The sequence below is a fragment of the Salminus brasiliensis genome, chromosome 22 (assembly GCF_030463535.1).
Source record: "Salminus brasiliensis chromosome 22, fSalBra1.hap2, whole genome shotgun sequence".
Lineage (NCBI taxonomy): Eukaryota > Metazoa > Chordata > Actinopteri > Characiformes > Bryconidae > Salminus > Salminus brasiliensis.
In genome coordinates this window covers 30569809-30591677 of record NC_132899.1, presented here as the reverse complement: position 1 = coordinate 30591677, position 21869 = coordinate 30569809, and the positions used below count along the sequence as shown (strand labels likewise).

Sequence of the window (21869 nt, the reverse complement as noted above, 5' to 3'; positions counted from 1 at the left end):
TTAGCGACATTAGCCTAGCGTCTCCCGTTGTAGTAGCGGAACTAAACATTACTAGCCCAGTGTTTGTTAGCGACATTAGCCTAGCGTCTCCCGTTGTAGTAGCGGAACTAGACATTACTAGCCCAGTGTTTGTTAGCGACATTAGCCTAGCGTCTCCCGTTATCTTTTAATGGAACCGGTTCTGCCGAGCTGCGCTCCAATAGGCCTAGACTAAGATCCTAGAACCAGGCTTAAACTGCGAGCCGGGGGCCGATGATGGATCCTCAGCTCTCTGAGCGGAGCGGATTGGGGGGGGAGCTCCAGCCCAAACCGAGAGATGCTGCGGGGGAGTGCGCCAGCCGGGAAGGGAGGGGCCCGGGAGGCGAGCGAGCGAGAGCGAGAGCGAGAGAGAGACCCGGATGCTGCTGCTTCTACCGCTGCTGCTGCTGCCTCTTCTTCTTCGAAGCGGAGCGTCATTTCTTTCCGCACCCGTTTTCCGCCAAGCCCCGCCCTCCTGCGCTACGACTCTGCGGCAGCGCCCCTCCTCCTGCGCCGCGATTGGCTTGTAAGTTCTCTCTCGCGCGTTTGCCGCGGGATCGGCGGGACGCCGGCTAGCCAATCACCGCGCGGGAGTAGGAAGCGTGAGCCAATCGCGGCGCGGCCAAGGCGGGGTCAGCCGGAATGCGGGTGCGGAAAAAAAAAACGCAGGAGGCGACGGAGGGAAGAGGCGACCGTTGGAGAGCTTCTGCGCGCGGGAGGAGAAAGACGCAGGTCCGGGCGCGGGTTCTGGGAGACCGCGCGGAGACGAATGGGAGCGATTTGAGGGGCTTTTGGGGGGATTGTTTGACGGCGAAGAAGAAGGAGGAGGAGGAGGAGGACACGGCGGAGGAGAGAGAGGGAGAGAGGGAGATACGGAGGGAGAAGATGCTGAGGGAGGGAGGGGGAGGGGGAGCGGGGGGCGCCTGAAAACAGAGCCCTTCTCCCGGGTACACACACCGCGATGAGCCGCGGCGAGACGACCGAGAAGCGACACTTTCTGGGGATGTTGACCTGGGAAAGCGGGGGTGTCTTCGGGCTGGGGATGGCTTAGTCCCGGTTGAAAGGCTAGCTAACATGCTGGGGTGCCTCACCTGGGAGAAACAGGCCTCGGACGCGTCTCTGCGAATAACGGCGCGCTAGCTCTCGGGTTAGCGGTGATTCGGTGCCCTCCGTCAGCCGCCGTCAGCCGCCGTCAGCCGGGGAGGCTTGCAGCCGGTGCTCGGTCTCTTCTACGGGGGGGAAGGGGGTCGAAATTTGATGGATAAATCTAGAAGCACGGACAGCTCTCGCCTGGCCGGTAGCATAGCATCCTCTCAGTGTGGCCCGAAGCTAATGGGAAGGGGGCTCGCTCGGCTAACCGCTCCGGCTGCCGGTGAATAACGCGGAGATGTCGTGATGGAGAACATTTAGGACCCGTCCCGCTATGTTTTAGCCCTCAAAGGCAGTTAGGGTAAGCTTTCCTCACTGTAAACAGCCAGCTTTAGCCTCCCGCCATGTCTAAGGAACTGTCCGTATCCCAGACGGCTCAGTATGTGGGGCCGTACCGGCTGGAGAAGACGCTGGGGAAGGGGCAGACAGGTAAGGAGCGCCCCCGTTCCTTCACAAACTTCTTAAAGGGGGGATTGACCGACTTTTCAAAACGTGTCTGCAGAGTCCAGTCAAAGAGCTGTAAAAAACGCACTGAGAATGGTTGCTGTGAAATCCAGCGTCGTAGAGAAACTTAGGACTGAAGATTTCGTTACAGTGCAGCTGAATGGAACCAGGCGTCTTCATGAGCGCCACACACATATAGACATGACCGAAAAGACCAGTGAACCTACACGTGTCTGCTGAGAGGATGTTTTTTGTGTATTCGTGATAAAACAAGTTAAAAGTACAATTATTATTATTAAAAAAGGGATAGTTATAAGCCAGCGTTTTTTCCATGCAACGCTTTTCATGTACCGCTTCATTATGAATTATTAAAGTGTGTTTTGATGAAGACAAACCTTCTCAAAACGATACAAAACGAAGCCTCGGGAATCAGACAACGCGTTCCTAACCATGTCCGATGGAAAAACTTTCCATAAGGGAGCTTTTAGAGGTGTTAAACTTTTCAGACGTCTGGTTCCATTCACCACCACTGTATAGAACTGTTGTTGACATCTTAGCCATGTGATCCTAGCAAATCAGCGAGCCCCTGTTTATTAATGCCCCGGATCCGTTTTCTGAATGTGTGAATGATGCTGTGCTAGGTTTGGTGAAGCTTGGCATTCACTGCATCACCGGACAGAAGGTGGCCATCAAAATAGTGAACCGAGAAAAGCTCTCGGAGTCGGTTTTGATGAAGGTAAGAGAGAGTTCGAGTTCTATTGATCTGTTAATTGATCGAATATATCAAATCTTCAACTGCTAATGTATATGTGGGGTCATTTTCATCCATTCAGTGGCCACTTTATTAGAAACACCTACCTTGTGCTTCAAGATACTGGCCACTTTATTGGAAACCACTACCTTATGCTTTCACTCACTGGCCACTTTATTGGAAACCCCTACCTTGTGCTTCCACTTACTGGCCACTTTATTGGAAACCCCTACCTTGTGCTTCCACTTACTGGCCACTTTATTGGAAACCCCTACCTTATGCTTCCACTCACTGGCCACTTTATTGGAAACCCTTACCTTGTGCTTCGACTTACTGGCCACTTTATTGGAAACCCTTACCTTGTGCTTCGACTTACTGGCCACTTTATTGGAAACCCTTACCTTGTGCTTCCACTTACTGGCCACTTTATTGGAAACCCCTACCTTGTGCTTCCGCTTACTGGCCACTTTATTGGAAACCCCTACCTTATGCTTTCACTCACTGGCCACTTTATTGGAAACCCCTACCTTGTGCTTTTGCTTACTGGCCACTTTATTGGAAACCCCTACCTTATGCTTCCACTCACTGGCCACTTTATTGGAAACCCCTACCTTATGCTTTCACTCACTGGCCACTTTATTGGAAACCCCTACCTTGTGCTTCCACTCACTGGCCACTTTATTGGAAACCCTTACCTTGTGCTTCCACTTACTGGCCACTTTATTGGAAACCCCTACCTTATGCTTCCACTTACTGGCCACTTTATTGGAAACCCTTACCTTGTGCTTCCACTTACTGGCCACTTTATTGGAAACCCCTACCTTATGCTTCCACTCACTGGCCACTTTATTGGAAACCCCTACCTTATGCTTCCACTCACTGGCCACTTTATTGGAAACCCTTACCGTATGCTTCCACTCACTGGCCACTTTATTGGAAACCCCTACCTTGTGCTTCCACTTACTGGCCACTTTATTGGAAACCCTTACCTTGTGCTTCGACTTACTGGCCACTTTATTGGAAACCCTTACCTTGTGCTTCCACTTACTGGCCACTTTATTGGAAACCCTTACCGTATGCTTCCACTTACTGGCCATTTTATTGGAAACCCCTACCTTGTGCTTCCACTTACTGGCCACTTTATTGGAAACCCTTACCTTGTGCTTCCGCTTACTGGCCACTTTATTAGGAACACACAGTGTCATACTTCCGCTCACTGCGAGCGCACACCAGTGAGTAGAAGCAGAAGGGAGGGGTTTCTGATAAAGTGGCCAGTGAGTGGTGACGAGGTCAAACTGGAACGGACCCATCCGCTCTTCTGTGAGGCTGACCGCCCTTCTTTCCCGTCCAGGTGGAGCGAGAGATCGCAATCCTCAAACTAATCGAGCATCCGCACGTCCTGAAACTGCACGACGTTTACGAGAACAACAAGTACCTGTGAGTTCCGCCCCCACCTTCCTCCGCCCGATAGCGCGCGCCGCGCCCCCACCGTGCTGGCTCTCACAACCCCTGTCCGTCCCGCAGGTACCTGGTGTTGGAGCACGTGTCCGGCGGGGAGCTTTTCGACTACCTGGTGAAGAAAGGGAGGCTGACGCCCAAAGAGGCCCGGAAGTTCTTCAGGCAGATCATCTCGGCTCTGGACTTCTGTCACAATCACTCCATCTGGTAAAAAATGGTGGGGGGGTGTCTGGGGGTGGGTGGTGGTGGTGGGATTCTAGACATCACAGATAGGAGCTTTGCTTTGTCTCCTCAGTCGAGGCTGTAATCTCCCACTCGTCAGCTGCTTCAGTGTGAAGTACTCAGGCGGGTTGGGCTCGATCCGCGGTAGCTGGCGTGTTTTTGCCTGGAAATGCGCCGCAGTGCTCTGCAGGGCCGGGCGGTTGCGATCGGCGCGTGCACGTGCAATCCGATCTTCCCGGCCCTTGCTGTGTTTTGGCGAGTGTCGTCTGCCTGAGGTTGGTAACGCGTGCCTTTGTGCTGCTGTGTGGTGCCCCTGCAGTCACAGGGATCTGAAGCCGGAGAACCTCCTGCTGGACGAGAAGAACAATATCAGAATCGCAGACTTTGGCATGGCCTCACTACAGGTGGGGGACAGTCTGCTGGAAACAAGCTGTGGGTGAGTACAGCTGGAGTGTGTGTGTGTGTGTGTGTGCTCTGTTTTGCCCTATTTGGCCTTCTAACAGTCAGGATCTGGGGTCAGATTAGGGATGGTATCTAGCATTGCATTGCAGTCATGGACCCATTCATTGTTGAGCTTCCTGAGTCATCCGTCCTGAGTTGGCTTGGACACATTCTTGCAAAATAACACCGGTTCTGCTGCTGTTATACTTTCTCTCTCTTTCTCTCCTAGATCTCCACACTACGCTTGTCCAGAAGTGATCAGGGTGAGTGTCTCCCCCCCCCAGCAGAGCTCAGTTCAGTCCATGTTGGTTGTTTGTTGTGGACGCTCAGGCCTGTCCTCTCACATGTGCACAAAACACCCGAACTGGTTCTGAGTAAACCAAAAAAGTAAAGAAAGGAGGAAAACTCTTAATGGCAACGTCAGTATATTGAGGAAAATGAATAATAAAAATGATCATAAAAATAAATCAATATTCCAGCAAAAATCGTAATGAATTCGGAAATATTTCTAATTAAAATATCTAGAAAATAAGTCAGGAATTTGTCAAAATCTCCAGACAAAAAGTCAGTATTTTGACATTCAGCATTTTGAGGAAATCAAATAATAATACAGAATTATTAAAATTAATTTAATTATGTTAAAATAAATGTTAATCTAAATATTCCAAATAAAGTCAATATTTTGTTTAATAAATTGCTATTCCAAACAAAAGTAAAGAAGATTCTAGAAAAAACACTAGAAAATTTGTTTTGTTTTTTAGATTTTTTTTTTGGAATAAAATAAACAAAATATTGATTTATTTTGAAATATTTGGATAAACGTTTATTTTAACATAATTTAATTATTTTAAATAATTCTGTATTATTATTTGATTTCCTTAAAATGTTGACTGTCAAAATACTGACTTTTTGCCTGGATATTTTGACAGTCAACATTTTAAGGAAATCAAATAATAATACAGAATTATTTAAAATAATTAAATTATGTTAAAATAAACGTTTATCCAAATATTTCAAAATAAATCAATATTTTGTTTATTTTATTCCAAAAAAAAATCTAAAAAACAAAACAAAAATGATAAAATATTAATAATATTTAAAATAATTTATTAAAGTAATCAATTTGAGAACATATAGCAACATCCAGCAAAGAAAATCTGTAAGTGTGAATGAGCTTCCATAAGTGGCTGTTTTGTTTTAGGGGGAGGGTGACCGTGAAGGTACACTTGCTCCACTCGCTCCTTTGCTCAGTGCCTGTGGTCTGACCATAACCTGGTTGTGGGAACATGCTAAGTGGTTCGATGTGGGTGTGTTACAGGGGGAGAAGTACGATGGCCGGCGAGCAGACGTGTGGAGCTGTGGCGTGATTCTCTTCGCACTTCTCGTGGTGAGGATGTTCTCTCTCTCTGTCTCTGTACAGCATCTGTCTAACACTCTCTCTCCACCCCCCATGTTATGCAGCTCCATTGCTTATTCACTGTTCATCTACTGCTCACAGATATCCACTCACATTTGAATGCCATGTAATCACATTGAAAGCAGTGAGGACAGACTTACAGAGTTCTGTCCTTCTGTCGGTGTCCTCGTGTCTCCGTCTTTGACCCCTGGTTCGCTCCCCTCCGCGCAGGGTGCGCTCCCCTTCGACCACGACAACCTGCGGCAGCTGCTGGAGAAGGTCAAGAGCGGGGTGTTCCACATGCCCCACTTCATCCCGCCGGACTGCCAGGCTCTGCTGCGCGGCATGATTGAGGTGGACCCAGAAAAAAGGCTCACGGTGAGGATGCGGAGGGTCCGCGTGTCTGACTCATGCGTTCAGCCCCCCTAGATTTAGCCGAGGAAGTGTGAAGGTGATGCTTTGTGGTGTTAAATAGTCCTGGACATAACACTAATTACATAACTGACTGATTTACACTCACATATACCCATCCATCCCCATACTCATCCATACTCGTCCCCATAACCATCTATTTCCATTTATCACCATACCTATCCCAATAACTTTCCATACCTATTCATCATCATACCATCCAAACCCATCTGTACCCATCCCAACACACATCCAGATCCATCCATGACTATACCATCCTAACCAGAAAAGGCCCATCTCCACCAATCACCTACCCATCCATGCCTATCCACATCCCCATCCATCCCCATTCCCATAACAATCCATCCCCATACTCATCCATGCTTATCCCCATCCATCCCCATACCTATCCAAACCCATCCATACCCATCACCATCCGCCATCATACCCATCCATCACCACACCCATCCAAACCCATCTGCACCCATTCATACCCATCCCAATAACACACCTATTCCTCCCCATACCATCCATCACTATGCCACCCAAACCAGAAAAAGCCCATCCCCACCCTTCACCTACCCATCCATACCTATCCACATCCCCATCCATCCCCATACTCATCCATGCTTATCCCCATCCATCTCCATCCCCATACCTATCCAAACCTATCCCCATTTTTCCTATATCATACATTCCCATCCATCCCCATATCCATTCTAACACACCCATACCATTCCTATATCAATCCATCCCCATACTCATTTATGCCCATCCCCATCCACCCCATCCTTCTCCAAACCTATCCCCATCCACCCCCATACCATACATCCCCATCCATACCTATCCCCATACATCCCTATACCTATCCAAACTCATCCACCCCACCCCATCCATCCCCATATCCATTCTAACACATCCATACCCTTTGCCATTACAATCCATCCCCATACTCATCCATGCTTATCCCCATCCATCCCCATACCTATCCAAACCCATCCATACCCATCACCATCCAGCACCATACCCATCCTTTACCACACCCATTCAAACCCATATATACCCATACCCATCCAAACCCATCCATACCCATCACCATCCACCACCACACCCATTCATCACCACACCCATCCAAACCCATCTGCACCCATTCATACCCATCCCAATAACACACCTATTCCTCCCCATACCATCCATCACTATACCACCCAAACCAGAAAAAAGCCCATCCCCACCCTTCACCTACCCATCCATGCCTATCCACATCCCCATCCATCCCCATTCATATAACAATCCATCCCCATACTCATCCATGCTTATCCCCGTCCACCCCATCCTTCTCCAAACCTTCCCATCCATCCCTATACCTATCCAAACTCATCCACCCCCATATCCATACCCATTCCCATAACAGTCCATCCCCATACTATCCCCTTACTCATTCATACCTATCCCCATCCATACCCATCACCATCCAGCACCATACCCATCCTTTACCACACCCATTCAAACCAATATACACCCATACCTATCCAAACCCATCCATCACCACACCCATTTCCGAGCACCCAGGAGATATTCAGAGCCACCAGACCACTGTAAGAACATCTCCTTCCACATTTGCAGTATTTGAGGGATGATTATGAGGGATTCACCAGTCCTGACAAACTAGCTCAGTCCACAGGCAGTAGAACTGTGCTGAGTCCATGCCAAATAAACAGCCACCTGCAGCTTGCGGAGCTTCAAAGGCCGTCAAGCTATTTAAGTCGTGTTACTTGAATCTCTGTTCAGATGCTTTCCGCTGCAGGAGACGGCAGACGCGTAGTTTTGGGTTTCTGTTCGAGGAGCTCAGTGTGTCTGTGTTGCTTTGTAGTCGCAAACCAAGTACATAGCACAGCGACCTGAGCTCTGCCCAAAGGCTTTAAAAAGGGGAGGTCACCTTCACCTTCACATTTGAGCCCTTCTGCAAACTTACTGGACGTTTAGACACCTAAACATCTCCCACTCGGGAGCTTTATTTGAACTGATCAGAGCAGCCTCTGAGCTGGATGTTTTATTCTGTCCCAAGTAAATTTGATGTGCCAGGTTTCTAGTTGACGGCCAAATAAGCCCCGAATTTAAGAGAGCCGCAGGGTGGGGGCGCTGTGGGTGGTCACTGATTGAGCCAGTCCATTAAATGAGCCTGAAAACAGTGGAGAACCCTCCTAAGACCATTGACTCGACTCTGTGCTCTCCGATATGAGGCTTCATCCTCTAAACAGGTGTGATTTGAGCCTCAGTTAGCTGCTAGATAACTTATCCAAGCCTAGCGAGCCGGCTACTAGTCCAAACCCAGCAGAACCGGGCTCTCATTTCTCCTTTCTGTCCCTCCCAGCACCAGTCGCTCGACTTCGCTCGACTCAGACATGAGTTCTCATGGTCAGCACTTGTGTCGGGGTCAGCAGTTAGTCAGCAGCAGCAGCAGCAGCTTCTCTGGGCTGTCTGATACTCGGTAGAGCTGTAGCCGGGCTAGCTAAGCAGAGGCCAGCTTCGCGAGTGGCTACAGATCACCAGACGCTGAGTCGTTCTCGTCTAGATGATTATAAGTTGGGTTTCTGTCAGACAGGATGGAAAGCGGGCTGTTATCCTGCTAACTAAGCTAATGCTAATCGGCTTCTCTCTCCTGATTCAGAGCAGTTTAGCATTAGCAGTTGTTTATGCCTTGATATGAGAAAAACATCTAGAACCCAAGGGCCCAGACGTGATAGTGAGTGGACCCCCCTCCCCCCCTTTTAACTCGGATGCTGACTGGTTCCAGTGCTCTCAGGTTTTCCCTTGTGTCAGCACTTGGGCCAGTGACAGCACCTTCAGTTACAGCGCCATCTGCCTGCCAACAGACTGTACTAATCGCTCTGTCGTCTGCCCTCCCCCCCCTGCAGCTAGAGGACATCCAGAAGCACGCCTGGTATCAGTGAGTATGGATTATTCCTGTCCGAGGCACTGTGGTCAGTCTGTGGTGATGGACCGCAGCTGCAGAGCATGTCTGGCTTCGTGGTCGTAATCTATAGGAGTGTATGAAGCACAAGTAAGCTTGACTAACTTATGCGGTACATGTGTGTATATATATGTGTGTGTGTGTGTTTGTGTTTCTGTGTCCGCACGTATGTGTATCCCAGGGCAGGCCGCAATGAGCCGTGTCCGGAGCAGCCGCCGCCGAGGCGCGTGTGCGTGCAGCGAATCCTCTCTCTGACCGAGCTGGACCCAGACGTGCTGGAGAGCATGCACTCCCTGGGCTGCTTCCGAGACCGGGTCAAACTCACCCGGGACCTCCAGTGTGAAGAGTGAGGGCCCCTGCGTACACTCTGATTGCACACCCTCATCACACATGCACCAAGGTCCTTAAGGTTGTTCTTGACAGAGGCCTCAAATTAGTGGCTACTAAGGCCGCTAAGGCCGCACCGTTCCTCCAAGCTAATGTAGCTTGCTAACGCGAGCTAGCGTACTGAAGCTAACAGCAACTCCTCTGTTAGCATGGTCTAATCTACAGACATAGATCACACTCGTCTCAAACCACGGCAATGAGGCCAATTAATAGATGTGGTACCAAATAATGCTGGAGTCCACTTCAACCAGTCTGTCTGAAGCTGATGTGGTCTGAGGATGCACTATGCTAACGGATAGCTGTAGCGGTGGTCATGCACACCATCATGAGCACAGTCCAGCACATGAGCACAGTTATCCCAATCAGCTTCGACATCGGCGGCCGGAGTCTGAGAGGGCACAATTTCCTCTCACAGTTTCCTCCTCCTTTTTTCTCGGTGGTGGAGGCGGTGGCCGACTTTGGAGAAGAGTAATGGTCCTAATCTCTCTCTCGCTCTCTCTCTCTCTCAGGGATAATCAGGAGAAGATGATCTATTACCTCCTGCTGGACCGTAAAGAGCGCTATCCCAGCTATGAGGATGAGGACCTGCCGCCCAGAAATGATGTAGGTGAGTACAGCAGAGTGGGGCACCCCGAGGGTCACTTGGTTGGTCTTTTCACTCTTTGACGTAAGTGTAGGGGGTATGCACGTGGCTTCATTCGCTGTGTGTGTGTGTGTGTGCACGCATGTGTGTGTGTGTGTTTGTTGATGAAGATCCTCCTCGCAAGCGCGTGGACTCCCCCATGCTGACCCGCCACGGCCGCTGTCGGCCGGAGAGGAAGAGCCTGGAGGTGCTGAGTGTGACGGAGCAGGGCTCACCTACACCTCCTCGGAGAGCGCTGGACACCTCCGCACACAGCCAGAGGTACACACACTCGATCACTGGAATTAACCCCCTTACACACCCTATGTTTATTACTTAGTTATTAATCCTAATCCTGAAATGATTGGGAATAATTCAGCAGCCGTTTGGTTGGGCGTATCTTGTGGGGTCCCGCAGGGTTCAATTCTAGGGCCTGTTGAGCTGATGTTAATGGACTGTAACCCCTAGTGGAGTCGGACTGGTGGTCCTCCCCCTTTCAGTCATTGAAAGTATGTCCCACATCTCATCTTTAATGACAGCCTAATGGATAACAACACCGCCCTCCTCCTGGCAAAGTCGGGGTTCGATTCTAGTGTAGTAGAGCGCTTGGGCAAGACTCCGAGCTCTACCTGTGTGGCATAAATGTAGAAGTCAGGTACACAGAAGGTGGCAATCTTAGGGGTCCAAGCACTGAGCACCATTATGGCGCCAGTAGAGCACAAATGATGGGCAGGGATTTTTTTTTTAGACTGGCCTTATTTATACTAGAAGTGACTAGACTCTCGAAAGGAGAAGCAATTCCCCAGACGCCCCCTCTTTATTTTAGCCTCAAGGCAACCAGAGTGTTCACGTTAAAATCTCTGAAGTTTTCTAATAGGAATGATGGTGCTGGACCCTGCAACAGGGGTTTGCTTTCTGAACTCATCACGCTCATTACTTCTCACGCCCTCCTCACTCCTGTTATTTCTCCTGCACAGATCACGATCAGTAAGTGGAGCGTCTACTGGTCTCTCCTCCAGCCCTCTGAGCAGTCCGAGGGTAAGGGCTCATACGCCGGCGCATTTCCCTTATTTCATCACTTGTTTTTAGTCTCAGCGCTGTGCACGCTCGGTGTTTTATCGTATGACCTAATTCTGCTCCATGTTTTACACTCTTTTGAGAACGCTCACGATGCTCACAACACAGTTCATGATCTCATTATTCCACCATTCACCAGAGCGTAAGGCGAAAGCGTCAAGCCGCACACACATTTTCTTTCAGAGCACTCTCACAGACATTACTGTCCACAGATTTGGAATCACTTTCATATGAATAGACGTTAATGGGTCATCAACCCGCTCCTGAGAGAGCAAGGCCAGTTGTGCTCCCTCTGACTCCGGCTGCTGATGTTAATGGACTGTTACCCCTAGTGGAGTTGGACATCAGCTACACACATTTACCAAGCCCCCTGAGTTGGTCCTCCCCCTTCAGTCATTGAAAGTATGTCCCACGTCTTCAAGGACAGCCTAATGGATAACAACACCGCCCTCCCCCTGGCAAAGTCGGGGGCGCTTGGGCAAGACTCCTAGCTCTACCTGTGTGGCATTCCTCAAGAATAAGAGCCCTGATAAGAGAGAATGCTGTAAATGTAAGAGTCAAGGGGTCCAAGCACTGAGCATCATTATGGAGAGTAGAGCACAAATGATGGGCAGGGTTTTTTTTTTTAGACTGGCCAGTTGTGCTCCCTCTGACTCCGGCTACTGATGGCAAAGCAGATGCCAATGAGTTGCTGATTCCAACCAGGTTGTTTTTTCACTTTTTGAGCGCTAATCTACTAATATGAACAGAATTCTCTGCCATCCACTCATCATTCTCTGGTGCTGGATAATAATATTAATATTAATAATAATAATAATAACTGGCTTAATATTTAAAAGCATTGATTCCAAATGTTTTGAACAGCAGTGCACGCACTTCATCTATCATTCACTAGCACTCATCACTCATTTCCACTCCTTTCTTTCTCCCCATCGTTCACCACCCTTCCTCGCTCCCCGCCATTCCTCTGCTCCACGCCCATCAGAGCCCGGTGTTCACGTTCAGCCAATCCGAAGTCGCCGCCGCCGCCGCCTCCACCTCCGCCACTTCCACCACCAAAGCAGCGGGCGGCAGCACCACGCCCCGCCCCGGCCGCTCCCACGAGTCACACAAGACTCAGACGCTTCCCTCCAAAGCTCCCTCCGAGCGGCCCCACCTCCAGTCCATGAAGTCCCTCCCCCTGCACGCCCCTTCCTCTCGCTCGCCCTCTCCCTCTCCGCTCCTCTCGCCCATCCCGCGCTTCCTCTTCTTCCCCGCCGTGCTCAAGTCGGTGACTAAAAGCTTGTATCCCGTGTCTCAGGTCACCCCTCAAGGCTCGCCCCTGCCCACCCCTCTGGGCACCCCCGTGCATCACCCCCACCACCCTCCCGCTACCCCCCCCTCTTCCTCTTCCTCCTCTTCCTCCTCCCGCGCCGAAGGAGGGGGCGTGGGCGTCGGGTCCCTCTCGCTGACTCCGCCCTCCAGCCCGGGAGGGGGCGGCGGCATGGCCGCTAGCAGCTCCGCCCACTGGAGGACCCGCCTCAACTCGTTCAAGAACAACCTGCTGGGCTCTCCGCGCTTCCACCGCCGCAAGCTGCAGGGTGGGGAACCGGCTCGTCTTACTGCTCTCGTAGTGCCATGACTGCTGGGCCTGTGGCCTGTGGCCGTTTGTAACCTCTCACCTCTCTCTTTCTTGCTTGCAGTGCCCACTTCAGAGGACATGTCGAGCCTCACTCCAGAGTCCAGCCCTGAGTATGTATGACCAGAGCATTCCAGAGCCGGGCAGTGTGGCCCACAGCTCACAGCGTGTGTTATGGCCTGTAGGGCTGCACACTGTCCCGCTATATAATCGCTGTCGTACATTTCTATTGTAAGGAACAACTGCATGGCAAGCCGTTTTAGCCTAAAATGACAGTGACTAACTTACTTTTCACCAGTAAAAGCTCTGGAACGCATTGATTAACTGGTAAAAATACAAATGCACCTCCTACAAAGGTGCCGTCTTGCTGTAACTTGCTGTAACTGTACCCGTACAGACTGTCTGGCTGGCTTGTGCTGTTGTGAGTAACCAGCTAGACTTCGTCTCCTTCCCTGTGTACAGAGATAAAGACCCTTGGCTTTGCTCCCTCTCCAGGGTGGGGGGACAGCACTCTCTCCCCACATCGGTTCAGTGCAATGCTGGCCGACACTGGCTCCCGCTGGCCGGCGTGTGCCGGTCTTTCCCCTCCCAGTGTCGGGAGCATTGCATGTGACTGGGAGAATGTGTAGGGGTGGTGTAATTGGAGATCCAAACTGGGGAGAAAATGGGTCAAATCATAAACTATATATGTATATATATATATATATATATATATATATATATATATATATATATATATATAAAATAATAATAGATTTATCGCTCACGTCGCCGCTCTAACCCCAGTACAGTGTCACTTGCTGCCTGTCGTTGACTGTGTTTGTTGGCGTCTAGGCTGGCGAAGCGGTCCTGGTTCGGGAACTTCATCAGCCTCGAGAAGGAGGAGCAGATTTTCGTGGTGATCAGAGACAAACCCCTCAGCTCCATTAAGGCAGACATCGTCCACGCCTTCCTCTCTGTGAGTCTAACCCCCCCCTCCTCCCCTCCATAGTAGTACTGCTGAGCTCCATACTGCTGCAGGCAGTATGTACTGTATGTACTGTAGATACAACCATCAGAAACCCCACCCCTCCCTTCCCCTCCTCTCTGTCCGCATTAGATTCCATCGCTCAGTCACAGCGTGGTCTCCCAGACCAGTTTCCGGGCCGAGTACAAATCCTCTGGAGGTCCGTCCGTCTTCCAGAAGCCCGTGAAGTTTCAGGTGGACATCTCCTTTTCCGAAGGAGAGCGGGAACGGGAGCGGGAACGGGAGAGGGAAGGAAAGCGGGAGTACGGAATCTACAGTGTCACTTTTACCCTCATATCAGGTGAGACAAGTACCCCCACCTTCAGGACTCGTCTGAGGACGCTGCTGCTGCCGCTGCATTGTCCCAGTATGAGATGATCCCCATGTGTGTGTCCGAACAGGTCCGAGTCGCAGGTTCAAGAGAGTGGTGGAGACGATCCAGGCTCAGCTGCTCAGCACGCATGACCAGCCCTCTGTGCAGGCTCTCGCTGGTGAGTCCCCTCACACACATCTAGACACTCCGGAGGTATTGTTCCGAGCTATGTAGACCCCACAAGGGCATTAAGGGGATGCCCTCATTTCCCACCCACCCCTATTCATGTGACCTCCCACTATCATTAGCAATTCCCCCCAGCAAACACTAGGAGGACTCATGTGAAGCTGTCACTGGAACCAGCAGGCAGCCATGGGTGGAGCTGCTGGTGGTGGTGGTGGTGGTGGTGGAGAAAACTGGGGAAAGTTTGGGATGGATGTTCTCACATGCCACCTCCACCCACTCTCTGTTCCCACAGACGAGAAGAACGGCCGTCCTCCCGGAACGCCAACCAGACAAAACTCGCGCCGCTCTGAGGGAGGAGGCGACCGCTGCGAATGGGTGGAGCGGGGGGAGAGCGGGACGTTGCTCCAGCGAAGGGGTTCGGGCAAAGAGCGAACCCGTCTGCTGTCCTCCAACGGCACCCAATCCCAACCCTGAGCAGGAAGAGTCCACCGTCATACGCAGCCGTGTGGTGGTGGACCCTGGAAACTCGTACTCGTACAAACCTCACCCACCCCCACCCCTCTTGCTACGTTGCGGCATGACGGTAAAGCTGCGTTCCTTTGGTTTCCCGTTCTTTTAGAAGGGTGCTTCTCCAGACGACACATATCCAACACATAACATGACAACGTGGAGCCAGACCAGCCAGAGCCAGAGTAGCTGTAGTGGTTATCAGATTCGTGATCTCGCCAATATCGCTATCACCCACTCCGCAGACGGAGCGTTCTAGCTAATTACGCAACCGTTTATGCATTAGTTCATCGTGCCGAAGCTGCAGCTCTGGCTCCAGGACGTCTCCTGATAATAGGGAACGGCTAAACCTTCAGACACCCCACCCCCCCACCCCCACCCCCCGCTCCCCTTACCTAGGCAAATTTCCGCCGAAGCATTGGGCGAAAATTGGGCTCTCGCTATGCGGGATCAGTGTAATCCCACATTCCCACTGGTAGACCGCGGCAGTCGACTACAATACTCTTGCACATACTAGCTACAGGATACACCCACACCCCACCCCAACCCCACCCCACCCCCTCTGAATAACCAAAACAGACTCGTATGCAATAAAAGGACTATAAGCTAAAAGAGGTGCGGTCTTGAACAAGCTACAGTCGTCCGGCCTTGCGCCACATACCCGGCTTTTCTTACCCACCTACCTTCTGTCGCCATTGCGATGGACGCCGGATGCTCACACATGCACACACACACACTCGCGCACTCGCACCCGGAGAAAGAGTGGGGTTTTTTTGCACGCCGAAATCACACGTACCCGTCGTCATCTATCAGTGACATGAGTAGCAACTTTGATTGTACTTTTTATTTATTTATTTATTTATTTATTTCTGCATGTATTTTTAAATACACCTGAAATCCGGCCCCAAAACCACACCCACAGCATGAGAGTACTTAAGATTAGACATTTAAAAATAAGATTAATAAATAAATAATAAGAAGAAGAATTCAAATAAACGTCTGAGCCCACCAATCAGTGCTGGAGTCCCCCCCCCCTCAAAAACACTTTACAACTAATAGCCGGAGCTCCAAGTGATCCCAGCGGATTCGGACATGATTCCTCCAGAACATGTGAAACGGATCTTCGACTTCTTCGTCCTCTTGTTGCTGCAAGACTTTTCCGGTTGACGCCAAGGTCAACCAAGTGAATGTCATGAGATATTTTTTAATTTGTGACTTTTTGATTTGTGATCAGAGTATTTATTTATTTGTAAGCGCGCTGAGAGACCGGCGGGAACCTCCGGCCCGCCCCTCCGGCAGATTCCAGGGGAGAACGTGATTAAAATGGAGATTGGACTTCATTGGAAGCCCCGTTTCACCTCCCTTCTCGGAAAGCCGCGACGGCCTGACTGACGGACGTCTGTTCGCTTCCGCGCCGGAAAACTATTTTTGATTTAAAAACAAACAAACAAAAAATATAGAAAGGAATGGATCAGACGCTGAAATGGACCGAGACCCACGGACAACACGGACCAGTGCACAATGTTACAGGAATGGGAGAACGTGTCCGATCTGGAGCTTACACACACACACACACACACACACACACACACACTTACACTCACACCGCACGCCCACGGCAGACGCGCAAAGACTCGTCCATCCATCTACCGTCTGGGCCAAGGACCTCACTACCCCCCGCCCCCCACCCCACACACACCCTCACTCGTACCCCCCTCCCATTGACATGCACATACTGTCTGTTCAGTCATGTCCAGTTGAATTCAGAGACGGTGTGAAAGGAGCGAGATATGATACTGATCTGTTTGTACAGCACTGCTTTATCATCGGGCTTCCTCGCAGCGGAATTATGCAACCGATCCAGAACCACCAACGAAGGGGGGAACCGAGCCGGGCGCTGAGACCTGCCTCATGAATGGTGTTTTATTCATTTCTTTTTTTGTCCTCGCTCAACTGAACAGGAGCCATCACTTCTATCCAGCTGTGTGTAGCGAGTGAGTGAGTGAGTGTGTGTGTGTAAGTGTGTAAGTGCTGCTTATTTATTTATTTATTCATTTATTTTATTATTAATTATTTGAATAATTCACATGTTTTACATGTCTTGTGTGAGTGGAGACACATATTCACGGTACGCCGACGCCCGTCCACTTTATCTGCGAAAGCTGGATCACTGAAGTCACATCCTGTGACAGCGCACTGTACCTCATATCTGCCGTTTTATTGTTTTGTTTATTTGTTTATTTATTTATTTATTTATTTACAGGATTTTATTTTGTTAATAACAAAGCAACCTGATTTTTTTGTTTGTTTGTTTACTTATTTATTGTTTATTTATTTATTTATTTATTTATTATTTTTGTATTTTGCTCATAGCAAAGCGACCTTTAGCGAGAAAGGAAATTTGTAAAATATTTTTTGTTTATTTATCTTATTTCTTTCATTTCGATCATAGCAAAAAGGAATAATGTAAACACACAAACAATATATATATATTTGAAATTATTTTATTTATTTTTTATTTTGGTGTCCATTTCACTCATAGCAAAGTGACCTATAGCAAAAGGAAATATGTAACCACACAAATTATTATTTCTTTATTTCGAATTTCTTTATTTTCACAATTTTGCTCATAGCAAAGTGACCTACAGCATAAGGAAATGTGTAAACACAAAATATATTTTTATTTTATTTTTATTGATTTATTTTGGTGTCCATTTCACTCCTAGCAAAGCGACCTATAACAAAAGGAAATAAGTAAACACCCACAAAAACATTTGTTTATATTTTTGTTTGTTTGTTTGTGTTTCTGTTTGTTTGTTTGTTTATTTTTGCAGATGTGTCACTGGGTTTGTCTTTCACGGACATGCTAACAGCACATAAGCTGCACACTGTAAACTGGATCCGTTTCAGGGGATCTGAACTGTCAACGTCTAGACAACTCAGAGCCACCAGGGGTCTCTCTCGCGAAGCCAGTCTCCTCAGACAGGGTTCCTGACTTCCTGTCAGCTCTCCAATCCAGGCTGGTTCTTCAAAGGTTCTTTAGTGAATCCGGTGGTTCTTTCTAGAACCGTGACAGCTCAAAGAATCATCTGAATGCTTAAGAAAGAAAGGCATCAAAGAGGAGCAAGCCCCTCCTCCTCCCAATTTAACATCCTATAGGCTTAATCTTTACCTCCAAGTTTTCGCAAGCCACCACCACCACCACCACCACTACCACCCCGTCACATCCCTGTGACTCAGCCACCACCAAGAAGAAGTCGTCCGAATAACAACCATGTGTGGGCGGGGCTTAGTGAGTAGTTTCTGCTTTGTACGGCGCCGCCCACCACTGTGTAACGGAGGGGGGCGTTCTCACTGATCAAATGAGGAGGTGGAGGCTGTGACCGGAATGGCTCCCTACTCCCTCATTCGTTTTTCACTATATAGGGAGGGACTTTGTCGTTCACTAAGTAGCGCGTAGAAACAGTGGAATTGGACACGTCCTCATAACTGTAATCATTATTATTCAGCCTCATTTAAAAGAGTGATGGTTACAATCCACTGCAGGCCGGGAATTTCCCGTATTTCCTCGGGCACTTCGTTAACGCGAGAGCCTCACCAAGGCTCAAGGTTCGAAATCCAAGATGGCCGTGGATCAGCAGTAGGGTTACACAGTTCATTAGCACTTCTATCTGTCCGTGTCTCGCTAAATCAGTCGTACACTCAGTACTGTCCACCTACCTGTGGACGTGTGTCCATGAAGATTGGACGCCTTATCAACTGCTATTGTGTGTGTTAGCATATATATATATATATACATATATATGCTAACAGGGCCGGCCCAAGCCTTTATGGACCCCCTGAGCAGATTTTCATTTGGGGCCCCCCTTATCCCACCACCTCAGCACCAGATGCTTCATCATTCCATAGATAGGGAGATATTGCGCAATACGCATATAAAAGCATGCATATAAAAATCATTTTACCTGTGCATGATATTTTGGTGCTCTTGGGGGCCCCCTGGTGGTGTTGGTTAAGCTTTGGGCCGGCTCTGCATGCAAACAATGCTAACCTCGGACATATTTCGGTTAGATTGGCCATTAAAAAACACGTGTAAAGAATCGTCAAACGATTCGCTAGCTCCGCCTTCTGAGGTAAATGGAACGCAGCACTAGTAACAAAAGTAGGGTTCGAAACTGTGCCCTATGCACTATGTAGTGCACTACTCCGAAACTCCGCCCTTTTTCAGTGCTGTCTGCAAACGTAGCTTCAAATTTTCAATGCGCTGAAAAATTGGGGACCATTTTGGTCACAGCCCTTTCAGTTCCAACCACTAGGGGGCGCACTAGCCAGGTTATTTTCAGACATTTACGTTTGTAAGGACCAGCCTCACAGGTTAGGTGTTAAGCAGGAGTTGCCGTGGGGTCTGAGTGGCACTACCGCTACGAGGGCCCTGAGGGTTGCGAGGTTCATCGGTGGCCAGAGTCTGAGGGAGCACAATTGGCCATGCTGTCTCCAAGTGGGTAGATGGCGCTCTTTCCTGCTCTCTCACCACTCTTGGCAGCACATGTGTCCGGTAGCTGGTGCAGTGGCACTGGGGACCCGGAAAGAGGTGGTGTCTGGCTAGCAGTACCAATCGGCAGATGGGGGAGTTGGGGGGGGGCGGACTTCATGAGACAGACCCCTTAACCTGTCGCGCTACCAGTTACACTACACTACCCCTCGCCACGGCCCTGAAAGGCGCTCTAGTATATTTCTTTTTGGCCATGGGTACAAACGGGGACGTCCTGTCTCGTGTCCCGCACCTCCTCAGTCTGTCGCCCGATGCTTTTCCTTCGTCTGTCCCGTGAGGCCAGAACCGAGTGTTTGCCCGTGTATTAGCATGAGTGAGTGTATCCGTGTATGTCTAGCGCCACGCTAACGTCCAGCCAGGGAACGAGACGTGGGAAGTGCAAGCCGTGCATGAGGGGAGACGGCTGTTCACCCCCGCTCGGAGGACACCGTCTTCACGGAGGACTACATGTCAACGTTACCTTCACAAACAGCTCCAACCCCAAGTCCCACCTCGACCCAACCGCGAATATACGAAGGGCTCGCGCTCGTCGGTGTGAGTCCAATGCATGTCGGCTACGTGTGTTTTTATGTTGGCCTTGTAAGTAAGCTTAGGGGTGTGTATGTGTGTGTGTGTGTGTGTGTGTGTGTGCGGTTGGACGAGGCGTGGTGCCACGTGAAAACCTTCAGAATGGATCTACATTATTCAACATAACTGATTTGACAGGCATCAATAAACATATGGAAATAGCTGTCTAAATTATTACAACGTCGTGTGTCCTGCCTTCCTCAGCCTCTCCGAAATGTGCAAACGCAACAGGTAGGTTCCTACGCGAGCTAACGGAGCGCCCCCCTGCCCGATCTGTCCCTCTCTGGCCTGCAGGCTAACGCTAGCGCTGTGTTAGCATGTGTAGCCAACGTAAACATGTCAGCAAGTGCGTGGCTTCGGGGAGCCAGCGTTATGTTAGTGGAGCAGGTGTCTGGCTGGCTAGCTAGCTAGCTAACGTAAGCTAATCTACACTGAACTGCCTGACAGGACATGGCTGACCCATTCAAAAGCCTAAATTCACTATGTTCGCATGTTTAGACAACGTATATATGTCAGCAAGTTGACTGTTTGTTGATTGTTTCGTTAAGCGTTTTCGGTTTAACATATATATATATATATATATATATATATATATATATATATATATACTGGCTAGCTAGCTAACATAAGCTAATACAAAGCACTAAACGAAAGTGCTTGATATTCGGAACAGCCGTTAGGCTACTATATGTTAGCTAACGTAAGCTAACCTACACTGAACCGCCCTCTGGATACGACTGTCCAATTCAAATGCCTCACTAGCGCTGCGTTAGCATGTGTAGCCAATGTAGATATGTAAGAGTTATGACATCCTGAGCTTTTCGCCTCAATTTAAATTTATGTTATATAGCTATAACAGTTAGTGGAGCAGGTGCCTGGCTGGCTAACTTAAGCTAATCTACACTGAACTGCCTGACAGGACATGACTGTCGCATTTAAATGCCTAACTAGCACTATGTTAGCATGTTTAGACAATGTATATATATATATATGTATATGTCAGCAAGTTGACTGTTGATTGTTTTGTTAAGCGTTAAATATCCTGGGCCTTTTGGTTTAACGTAAAAAAAAAAAAAAAAAAAAAAAAAAATATATATATATATATATATATATAGCTATAACAGTTAGTGGAGCAGGCGTCTGGCTGGCTAGCTAGCTAACGTAAGCTAATATAAAGCAAAAACACGCACTACGCAAAAGTGCCGGATATTGGGAGCAGCCGCTAGGTCACTATATGTTGGCTAACATAAGCTAACCTACACTGAAACGTCCTCCCTGCCTAGCAGGACACGACTGTCCACGCCTAGCTAACGTTAGCTCTTCATGTTTACGTGTTCATATGTGGGCAGCACTGATTGCTACCGGCTACTCGATCTCACTAGCGCTGCGTTAGCATGCTTAGCCAATGTAGATATGGCAGAGTTACGACATCCGGAGCTTTTTCGCCTCAATTTAAATATATGCTATAAAGCTATAACAGTTAGTGGATCAGGTGTCTGGCTGGCTAGCTAGCTAGCTAACGTAAGCTAACGTACACTGAACGATCCTCTCGGCCTGACAGGACACGACTGCCCAACTCAAACGCCTAGCTACCGTTAGCTCTTCATGTTCACGTGTTCATATGTGGGCAGCACTGATTGCTACCGGCTACTCGATCCGTCATTTTGTATAACAGCTAGCTAACTAACTCCAAACCTCGTTAGTATTACTAATGAATGCACTAATTAATACGCATCCTGAAGCTTATACCCCACTAATTACCATCATTAG

At 49.1% G+C, this 21869-nt stretch overlaps 1 protein-coding gene across 1 annotated transcript; it reads left to right on the top strand.

Annotated features, from left to right (window-relative positions):
- Positions 1–939: 939 nt before the first annotated feature.
- On the top strand, positions 940–20273 carry brsk1a (BR serine/threonine kinase 1a). Its single transcript, XM_072667052.1, has 19 exons — positions 940–1596; positions 2253–2347; positions 3714–3799; positions 3887–4027; positions 4362–4478; positions 4713–4746; positions 5802–5870; positions 6111–6257; positions 9209–9240; positions 9446–9610; positions 10161–10258; positions 10405–10555; positions 11251–11311; positions 12651–12930; positions 13033–13081; positions 13803–13926; positions 14068–14275; positions 14376–14465; positions 14766–20273. The coding sequence occupies exons 1-19, from the start codon at positions 1512–1514 to the stop codon at positions 14945–14947; spliced, it is 2214 nt and encodes a 737-aa protein (XP_072523153.1). The 5' UTR covers positions 940–1511; the 3' UTR covers positions 14948–20273.
- Positions 20274–21869: the final 1596 nt, after the last annotated feature.